The sequence below is a fragment of the Notothenia coriiceps genome, unplaced genomic scaffold (genome assembly GCF_000735185.1).
Source record: "Notothenia coriiceps isolate Sejong01 unplaced genomic scaffold, NC01 NC01_scaffold00000339, whole genome shotgun sequence".
Taxonomy (NCBI): Eukaryota; Metazoa; Chordata; class Actinopteri; order Perciformes; family Nototheniidae; genus Notothenia; species Notothenia coriiceps.
In genome coordinates this window covers 18,877,018-18,888,111 of record NW_011333040.1, presented here as the reverse complement: position 1 = coordinate 18,888,111, position 11,094 = coordinate 18,877,018, and the positions used below count along the sequence as shown (strand labels likewise).

At 41.9% G+C, this 11,094-nt stretch overlaps 1 protein-coding gene across 1 annotated transcript in view; it reads left to right on the top strand.

Annotated features, from left to right (window-relative positions):
- The first annotated feature begins 2,714 nt into the window (after positions 1 to 2,714).
- The window catches only part of ube2e2 (ubiquitin-conjugating enzyme E2E 2), a 23,824-nt gene continuing 15,444 nt past the window's right edge, over positions 2,715 to 11,094 (top strand). Inside the window, exons 1-3 of the mRNA XM_010778617.1 lie at positions 2,715 to 2,837; positions 4,226 to 4,409; positions 5,427 to 5,477. Of these exons, the coding sequence (XP_010776919.1) occupies positions 4,234 to 4,409; positions 5,427 to 5,477 (227 nt within the window). The 5' untranslated portion in view covers positions 2,715 to 2,837; positions 4,226 to 4,233. The remainder of the gene's footprint in view (positions 2,838 to 4,225; positions 4,410 to 5,426; positions 5,478 to 11,094) is intronic.

Here is an 11,094-nt window from a genome sequence, read left to right as displayed (position 1 = left end):
TTAATCTTACTAGCTTCTAGAAAAATATTTAATTTGAGTGCTGCAGGCATTTTGGGATAGCGTGGATTAGTGGAGTGCAGTAAAAATATCACAAAACTCTGTAAATGTCAGCCAATACTGGTTTTCCAACTATATAATTAAAATGTGTACATAATGTTTAATTGAAGACTTTCAGTTCCTCTTTTTAAGGAAATAAACTCCTTTGCAAGTTGAGGGAGGTTTGAAAATACAAAGATCTCAACCATTCTGTGTTCTGCCAGCCTAGCTAAGAATTAACACGAAAAAACTATTTTCACAATACCATGAAAAGTTGTTACAAAAAAGTCTCAAATTAAAGCTGACTAACACCTTTGTTTTTTTTAGAGCCTACATTACCTGCCGCCAACAGCATATGTCTCTCTTCAAAACCTAAACTGAACGTTGCTGAATTATTCCATTGAACGTGACAAAGTGGACTGTGGACTTTGGATCATATTGTCAGATTCAAACGACAGCTGTGAAGCCTTACTGCTCAGACATTGTCTACTCCAGCTGACACGTCTTCACCTAAATTGGCACTTTGAATGGCATAATGTTTTTGTTTGTTTGCATGCATCCTCAAAGCTTATAATTTGCACCTCATGTACAGCCTGAAAGCACATTAAGGGCTCTGTGTAGACATTGCGGCCTACTTCCAAAACCCTACAGACTTCATTTATTTCACCTGTGTAATTGTCAATGCACAGTTAGCCTTGTGCACTCCTAACTCTGAAATGTTATAACAATGTTGAGTCATCCAATGAACATCCACAATTAATCTTTCCCATCTCCATCCATCCGATTTGAAGTGAATGCAGCAGTGTGAGGCAGATGTCCTGTACTCTAAGCTGGAGTATTTAATTGCTTGCTCCCTGTTTATAAGCTAAATAGACAGTTTTAAGTGACCGTCAAACTATCATTAGGTTAGGAATGTGTGGTTATATGAATCAGAATTTATTTTTGCCAATTCCTGTTTATAAATTGGAACTCTTACACTGATTATGGTTCTTATGACACAACACTCTGCTTTGTGGGTAATTCCCTTAAGACTAAATGGAAAGTGTGTATTAGAAGCTCACAAAGTTAAGCAGAGCACTCAAAAATGTGCCCCATTCACAGTGCAGTAGCCCTGGGCAATCGTAGTCTGTGAGTGTTTAACAGCGGTAATTGGAAGTTGGCCCAAGGCTGCAGATTTCACCCAAGCTGTCAATACCTCATTGGGATTGGCTGTCTCACATTTCAAGAATTAGACTATGGGTTTCAGTGTTTCCCATACATTGATTTATTTGTGGCGGGCCGCCACAATTAAATATCATCCGCCACAAATGGATCTCATAAAAAAAATATATATATATATATATATTTTTTGGTAGTCTAATGGATAGTGAGGTGAGCTGATGATCGGAAGCTTGCGAGTTCAAATCCTGCCTGGAACACCACTACTAGTGTGCCCTTGAGTAAGGCACTTAGCCCTCGGTTACTCCAGGGAGAATGTCCCTGTAATTGGTTATTGTAAGTCGCTTTGGAATAAGGCGTCTGCGAAATGCCTGAATTGTAAATCGTAAATGAGATTTTTGGGAGAATAAACCCCACGGATCCTCAACTCCGGTGTGTTTCACTCATTAACAATGCAACACAGAGCAACAATATCGTTGTCTACAGTAGCCATGAACTTGCATGTATTATCTTATTTGAAAGGGGGGGGGTTGGATGCATGGACCACCCGAATAGGTTAAGAAGCCTTTGGCTTTTCTTGCCGGGGAGGGGTGCGGTGCGGTGCCCCCACAAATTGAATCAAATTCTGTGGGAAACACTGGGTTTGCATATTGGAGGCCATTGGATGGATGTTGTGTGCTTTGTAAGCGTATCCATGATGAAGGAAATTCAAGAGGGCAACATTTCCGGCACAAGCGGGGCATAAAGTAGATCTACTCAAGTACTGTACTTTATTTTGAGGGACTTGTACTTTTCTTGAATGTTTAATTTTTGTTGCTACTTTGTACTTCTACTTTACTAAAATTGAGCGGTAAATCGTGTACTTTTACTCCACTAAACTTTGCCGATTTGTATTAATGACTTGAAATATAATCAAAACTGAAATAAAACTTCAGTTACACCCGGAGTAAAAATCACAAATTACCCTGCTGTATACAAAGTAATTCAAACTAGCTGCACCTATTGGCCTACCAGCTTTGATTACACTAAATGCATCTATGACTATAATCAAAACATATGATATTATTCTGAAATAGGCCCTATCTGCACAATGAGTGATTCTACTTTTGGTACTTTAAGTATATTGTGATGCCAATACTTTTGTTTACTTTTACTTCAGTCACATTTTGATTGCAGGACTTTTACTTGCAAGAGAGTATTCATACACCCTGTTACTTATTTTACGTAAGTAAAAGATGTGAGTACTTTTCCCACCTCTGCACGTGGGTCCCATAGTTTCTGTCTACAGCCGTGAACAGAGAAGTAAAGAAATCTTAAATAACAAACTCAATGTCAGTTTACCTGTAACAGTACTTACCAACATATTTGTCTGTATTTGTAAGTAATGAATCAGTGGAACACCATGGTGTCTTGAGGGCTACTTCTCTCAATGCAGTGCACGTGCACGAGCATTGCGCGAAGCCGGGAGCGCGCATGGAGGCGGTCCGGGGCTGCCTCAGTTTTTCTGTAATCGCTTTTCTGCTGCTGCTACCTCCAGTTAAATAGCTAGGACACGGGAGCGAGAAGACGGCCGTGTGAGGATATACTTTTTCGGTACCTTGGGATTACCACGCGGAATTGCAGCATCGACGGCCAGCCGCCAGGTAATATCGACACACACATTAAGCCGCCTCTCGTAACGTTAGATACGCTAAAAGTAAGTAAATGTCCCGTGAAAAGTGTCGTTTTTTCAGTGAAGAAGAAGGAGGTGGTGGTGGAAAAGAGGAGGGGGGAGGTGGTGGATGTGTGGGACGAGCCTCCCTTTGTGCGGAGGCAGGGTCACTGCTCTCCAACGCACAATGTGGACACTCCAGAAACGGCGAAGATCCGCACATTTGGCCCTCCCGCGGACCGTCCTCCATCAGCCCCGCCGTCGGCTGTTTCGGACGAGTCTGGCAGAAACGCCTTCTTCTATGCGTCTTTTCATTGACTTTAAAACACCGAGGCCTGTTAAGCTGTTTCAAAGAAAAATACCCCCTCAGCGCTAATGTAACGCACCCTACTTTCCGCCTCCTCCCCCCGGCCTTGTAATGTCAGCCAGCTCCCAATAATGTTTATGATCGCTTTGTAGGACGGCTCGGTTTCACACCCCCGGTCGACCCCTATTGTGTTTTTCCACCCCAGAAATGTTGACTTTACCGGTTTGACCGAACTATTTAAGTGTGTGGCGATAACACACACACATTTTAACTTGTATATTTGTGTGGAGTATCATGTCTCCGTATCGACCCCGGCTATTGAACCGGGTACATGTTAGCGTTGATGTCCCTATCATTACCGTGAACGCCCCCCGGGGAAGGCGAGCTGTCCTCTACTTCATTACCTCGTTTTGATTAACTTAATATCACATCGCTTATATCAGTCTGTTGTTATATTACATTTCGACTATCGATACGTATCTATTTTAGCCGCTTCTTTGTCGCCTGTAAAGGAGTGATGAAGTAATCCGGGAAATTTTCCTCTTCACGGATGGTCTCTTCATTTTTGTCTTCTGATCTGTCAGCGATGAGATGTGGTGACTTCACTTAATCACATAAAGAGCAATTTTTTTTCCATCTACTGGCCATATAACTGACCCAAAACCACAACCATTTCCGCAATTAGTTTAAAGGGAAATGGGGTGAATCATGACACAAAGGTTTGTTTTATAAATCTAGACCACTCACATAAAGCCTTCCAAACAATTAGCCTGTAATATATAATCCCCAATAGATCATTAGGTGAAAGGCTTATTATATTCTTTTTTACAAGGGATCCATACAGCTGTAATTCACCGCCCTGTAAGCTTTGACAAATGTCTTTTCATAAGCTCACACTATCCCTGCTTGGCTCATCCAGCTGTACATTGATTAAATTAAACCCATCCTACTATAGCTTCCCCTCAAATCTGCACTGTTTGCTGAGAAACTGACAAACAATTTGCCCGTATCTCCTTTATAGTGGAAATTTGCTCGGCCATTCTCACAGGTTGTGGTTTGACATTACTTTCCAGGGCCCACGATGTCCAGCGAAGTACAGAGACCGGACGACAGCCCCAGCACCAGCGGGGGAAGCTCAGATATTGAGCAAAGGGAATCGGTACCACCTGAACAGGAGCGACAGCAAGAACAGCCCAAAAAGAAGGAGACCAAGATCTCAAGCAAAACCGCTGCTAAACTTTCAACCAGTGCCAAGCGGTAAGAAAAAAACTGGCTCTGGAGAGCAGCATTCACACAGGGGTTGTTTGTTAAACTAAAGGCCTCTCCCCCTTGTACCCTGAGGGTGTGAAGTTATATAAAAAGACTATAGTCCCACAGGCATTGTCATTTCAAACATCCATGCTATTCAGTGTGACACTAAACCCACAGGAAGGAGGTAACTCGCATAGCTCGGCACTGGAGTGTCATTGCTGTCATTCGAAAGAGATATTCCCATTCCAGCCTGTTTGAATAGGTTTTGCTTCATGCTCTGCAGCACTCTGCTATTTCCTACACTGCCAACACCACCACCAACACTTTCCTTCACCAGTCTTAGCACTAATGCCCAAAAAAAAAACAGGCAAATGATTATGTAACCAGTTGAGCAAAGGGTTGGCTGAGGCCACTGAGTCTTTTTATAACAGCGACCAATGTTGAGAACATCTCCCTTTTGTAAATCTATGCTTCACTTAAAAGTATATTCTGTGAGGGCCTTCAGCCCGACAAGGGGCTTCATGATAGAGAGGCTTCTCTGTTGTTTGAAGTACCGTGTTTATATTAATGTGAGCTTAGCAGCGTTTGCACTGGGCTGCTCTTCACAGTCTGAATAATAATTTTGCACGGTTATCTGAAATTTCAAAGCAGTCGTGTTCATCCCCATGTTTGATGTTTCTTTTAATTTTGTGTATGCACCACATACTTATGACTTCAATGAGACAGACAACAACAAATAAAAACTCAATATATTTTTGATCTTATTTATGCTGGAATGATTGCTTTTCCTAATTGATGGTCTTCATATGGACAGCCTATTTAGTAGTTTACAACCAGCATGAATGATGTGCTCTGTATAGCATATGAGTGAAAAGTGAGATTTTAAATGTGACATTTACCTCTTCAGAAGTTTAAGCACTGACTCCATGCTCTATAAAGAATTGTCCATTCCTTCAGCTTATATTCTCCTCAGGAGATCTGCCCTCCAAATATAGATTTTAACAATAATATTTTCTCTTCCAGGATTCAGAAAGAGCTTGCAGAAATAACTCTAGACCCACCTCCAAACTGCAGGTAAGAAGATGTTATCTTTTCAAAGCTTTTCTCTAATGACTCATAAGCCTGTTCATACAAATGTTGAAGCTGTAATGGATGTAGACGGCAGAAATGTGCTTCTCTCAAGACTTCCTTTCTCTTGAAAAGGAAAGGCCACGCTGCAATGCACTCGCTTTTGTCTCCATTCCCATAATGCTGTTGTTTGTGTTTTGTTTGAGATGGTAATCTCAGGTGAATTGGAGAGACTGTAGCCTATCCTGGCTTTGTTGTTGCTGCATAATGCACGCTGCAACCTCTGTTGAAAGCACATCCTTTTTAGATCGCAGTATTATGGTTGCAAATGAAATGTTTGAAAATGAGCATCAGTGTTACTTTAAAAGCTGTTTCGATTCTTGTGTGGTTCCCCCCCTCGCTCTGCTGGGGATTTACAGCAGACAATGGTTATTGTGTGCCGCTGCTCTCAGCCCTTTGAGGAAGAGATATGGTTGCGAGCGAGTGGCACACCACATGTGCATCAGTCTCTCCTGACTTGACAAAGGGCGTGCCTCTGGGATGTAGTGCTCAATCCTTTTTTTTATTAACTTAAAGAAGTGACACATGTATTGATTGTGATGCTGTTTATAACGGCACAGTAATTACTCGACTTGCAAATTAAGAAAGAAAATGGAGGCCGGTCAGTGTAAGACTGAGGGACACTTGTGGGAGAAGCGGATGTTCTCCGGTGGATTGGCTGCATTCGTTCATAGGCACCTTCTTCAAATGATTAAGGAAAATAGATTCGTATGACTCATCTGGCGATTTGGAATTACTTCACCCCAGACGGCCTTGTTTATTGCATGAATTAATCGCCCCTGCTGGGTCTCATCAGAGCCCCACCATCATTAACGATAAACATTGAGCTAACCTTTTCATTCTCGCTCACAGCCCAGTTTTGTTATTGTACTAGAGGCTAAAAGAGATGTTGTTTTCCTCGAGGACTCTAATCTATTTCAACCCCCCACCCATCCACCTCCCCCCCTAAAAAAAAAACTAGGTTGGCTCACATGGAGGATTTAGCTGGAGGACACGAGTAAGTCATTTGAAAGTAAAATAATCACTAGCGGAAATTTCACAGCCATCGTCTTGGTGGGGTACTAGTTGCCTGGGAAACAATTAAGCTTCTTCAAGATAATCCTTTTCTGAGTGGGTGTGTGTGGGTGTGTGTTCCCTTTCTGTACACTCCAAAATGATACTGAAATCTAATAATGTGTTTTCTCTGATGCAACCAAATAGATTATCCCTCTGTTAACAATGACAGGCAGAAGGGAGGTGGGGGGTGGGGGGGTCAGCTGCCTCCAACATATGATTTCTCATGCAGACGATCACAGCACCGTTTACATTCTCGCATGAATGAGTGCGCGCGGTGGAGCCAGTGTCGTCATTTGTATGCCACACGCTTCCCGCTCCCGGCCAGGTTAGCCTGAAAGGTTCTTCATTTCTCTCCCTGCGACAAAATGAAGTCACAGGCTGTTGGTCCCCTTCAGGAGGCAGACAGAGAGTTGTGTTAAAGAGATTCACTTTGGCACATTCAACAAACGCTGCGCTGGGGACCCAGGCGATGTATGTCCTCTCATCTGTTTCTCGGCTGAGGAGCCCCTCTCGCTCCCTCGCCACTTTGTCCCGGTCAGAGAGAATAAGCCGTCCTCATCACGTTAGTTAAAATCTCCTTCGTATCCTGTACAATCTCTTCAGTATCGCCTTCAGGGCCGCGTGTGCGCGTTTCTCTCAGCAAAATGGAGAGCCCTGCTTCATGCCTTTCAGTGTGCTGAGAGCCAGAATGTAACGCCTTGGAAGTGTTGAGGATCTAATTTAAGGAAACATCTGTGGCAGGAGGTGCCTGTTTGATAAGTCTAATAAAACGCCCACCTCTTTTCTTCTGGCATCTATCTAAGGTTACTGTGTTAACCCTCAGCTGTGTTTTAATATCACCAACTGTTGTTACAATAACCTGTCTGTGTTGATAAACCACACACTAGCTGAGGTTTCCCGTCTTTCTGTGGCCAGCTAATATTAATGATGTTTAAGAAATCCCTTTCCATATAGTGTGACTGAAAACTGTCATACGTTTTAATGCTTTGTCACTTCTTGGGAATCACAAGCAAGTATTTACATTTGTCTCCAAGCTTTATCTCACTCAAAGCATTGTGATAGCTCGCTCGTCAACTTGGCAGTTGTCATGCATCAAACGAACACGTTGAAGCCCAAGAGGATTTGACATGGCAATTATTCTTACTGTCAAACACTTGAAGTATATTGTACAGGCAGCTTGTGCCTTCACATATATTGATATCAATTAAGCAGGATCTGCATGAACTGTGTTTTCCTGCCCTGCCGGTTGCACTAATATTGTAATAATCTTACTTGGAATAAAAAGTGGATCAGACATGCTAAAAGCGAAAAATGACATGCTCATGATTTCCACTGTAATCATAATTAGTTTTCATGCTGTCATATAAAGACACACAATCGTCTTTTTACTTGACGGGTGTAAACCAAAACTGTTAATACCTGAAAAATGAACCAAATGGTTTCTTGCATTTTTTTTACATCCTCCTTCATCCTAAATAAAATTTTTTTTAAAGTTGACTGCCTGACGTTAGGGCCGTAGCTAACATACATTTTTTTCAAGTGACGTCCCAAAAATGCTTGTTTTGTCAAACTGCCAAAAACCCAAAGCTGTTTACTATGATCCCATACATCTCAGAAAATTGACTGTTGAGACTGGATTAAATGACGTAGAACAATTTACAAAAATAGTGGAGTTTGAGCTTAAGATGTACTGGTTACAGTATTATGTCTGTCAAAGAACAATGGAAGTGATTCTTGAACTAAAAGAAACAACACCCGTCTGATCACATTGCATCTCCAATGTCCGATATGCTCCTGTCATAAAAATACTCCTTTCTACTTCTCAGTTCATATTTCTCCTGCATTTGCATTCCCATGCTGTAACACAAGAATTGTTATACCTTCCTGCGACTGTTGTGACTTGTAACTATTCCTTCCTTGTAATGTTGACCCAAGGATGCCAACATTTCAAACTGAAATCCAAACAAAGAAATGTTGAAGTTGTTAAATGATCAGTCAGTGGTGTTGTACCTCACAGCTCTGGACCACTTTGCTGTTTGATGTGTTTATCTCCTCCTCTCAGATGGCCTAACAGATACTTTCATTACATAACAATGGGGTGATGGCAGAACAATATTCAGCTGCCTAAAACATAATGGTACATGTCAGGTTTTGGTTTCAAGCCATCAGGATTCAAAGCTGCTATTGTTCAGTGACGTTCAGCATTCACAGCCGAATAATCCATTGCAGAAGTGGCAGGGATACCAATTTCTCATCTGAGGCAGGCAGCTGAAATACATTAAATGCAACGCAGCCACAACCCATGGTGCGCTTTGAGTAACAAGTTCACCCCCCTCCTCTGTCAAGTTGTCATAAATCATTCTGGGAAATATAAGAAATGAAAGTTGATCAGGTTGAAAGAGAGTAGACGCAGTGTGGAAGTCATTTACAAAACCGAATCGCAGAAAAACTCCTGTAGCGCTTTGGACTTAACACACAGAGAATGGTTTAACAGTTCAGGCCTATACCGTAAATTAAAGATCCCCAAATAGATGCCGAGTCCTTTTTACTCGGCAGGTTTGGTTACACATACATTTTGACTAATAAACACACCTTTCTCTGTTTAGTTTTCACCCCTTATCTCTTTCATCACACCAAAGTGTTGTCACAGACGGGAACGTGTGTTTATAAGAGGCTAAAGAGAGAGGTGTGTGTGTCTGTATGCTGCTGGGTGCCATAAAGCAAGTGTTCTTAACCGTCTCGACAGCGAAAGATGTTCTAGGTACATTCAGGGGCAATGTTGAGATACTTAGCCGTCATATTTAGGTTTTGGCCCACTTTAAACATAGACACCACCATCCAGACTCTTTACATTCGGAGCATTGTTTCAGTACGTGGCGAAAGCTTAAGCGTGACAGGCCTATTTATTTAAGCTATAATTGGACCATCACTAGTTAAGGGAGGGGTTAGTCAAACTGTCAATTTGTTTGTATTGTTTGTCTCTTGCATCAGCTAACCTCAAATGCCATTCCTTCTTTAGTGCAGCTGTAATTTAAGGCTCGTCTTTGGAACAAAAAGCCTTGAAAGTCCCCACATTTTCCTTGCGTGATGTAAGGCTCCCATGACGCCCAAAACAGAGCTGTCACTCCCTGATGACATCATGCATACTGCAGGGAACAGCCTTTTTTTTTTTTTAATGAAGCGCACACACACAGCTGGTCACTGCGTCCTACGTTTGCTGGCTTAAAGCCTTGACATGATGCATCTCCATCATCAGCAAGTCTCGGCAAGAAATGAGGCGCTCTTCATCGCAGGTTCTGACCTCTAATTGTCTCCTGGCTGATGGGATCATCTTCATGTCTGGGATGGCTGCATATTAGTTTGTGCCATGGCCCTGGGGGATTATGTGCCAGTGACACACCCAGCATCATTTTTCACAGCGTTACCATTAAGCACAGCAGGGAAGGTTATCAATATTCATGAGGGGGCGGAGGCATGAAGACCGGAGGCAAGGGGGGGGGAGGGGGGCTGCAGGAAACCTCCTGGGTGTTCAAGCCGATCACTGTCTTCTGCCTGAATTACTTTGGGAAAGATCTTTTTTTAAATGTGATTTCAATTTGAAGCGAAGACAAACAAGCCATTGCTGAAGATGAGACACAATTCTCCTTGGATAAATCAGCCCTAATCTATGACTTGTTCCATAATCACAGCTTTATAAATATTGATGACTTCTAGGCGCCCATCTGTGTCTGAAGCTGGCACGTTCCTGAGCTTTCTGTGAAGGTCTTGTCCACTGACTGCGAAAGCTAAACATTTTCATGAAGGCATCGCGTCAGAATCGCTTTGTTCACAAGCAGAATAAATTAAAAGGGGGCTTCTTTGAGGCGTTTGTGTTGGAGCATATCAAACCGCAACAGGAAGGTTCAGAGGGTAATCGGTCATTTGAAAAATACATATAGGATAGGATATATAAGGTCCAAGAGGGTTTTCAAAGCAAGTAATTAAAAAATGTAATACTTGAAATTAGGGATGTCCCGATCACCTTTTTTTGCTCCCGATCCGATTCCGATCATTTGATTTTGACAATTTGCCGATACCGATTTTTCCCGATCCGATCTTTATGCAATGCATTAAGAGAAAAAAAAGAAAAAAAGCATTCAAGTTGTCCCTTAAGGTTATTTTTTTTATTTAAATTGGATATTCTATCCAACATGGATATAGCTTCTTTTTTTCACAGCAGCATTGGATCAGTTCAGTTGTGCAGCATTGGATCAAAACAAAATAAAGCTTATCAGTACTCGTTAGCTTACTGCTACAATTAGACACTGCGCCCTGCCCACTCTGTTGCCAGATTTGAGAGAAATAGGTCTATGAAAACAAGCCCCAAAGAAGCAACACATACATGATGTTGTGTAATTTGAAACCAAAACTAAGGCCTCAGGATGACTTTAAGACTTGAACATGGTCATTTTTGTTTTGTAACATTGAATACAAAATAAAAATAAAGTATTTATAAAAAAAAAAAAAA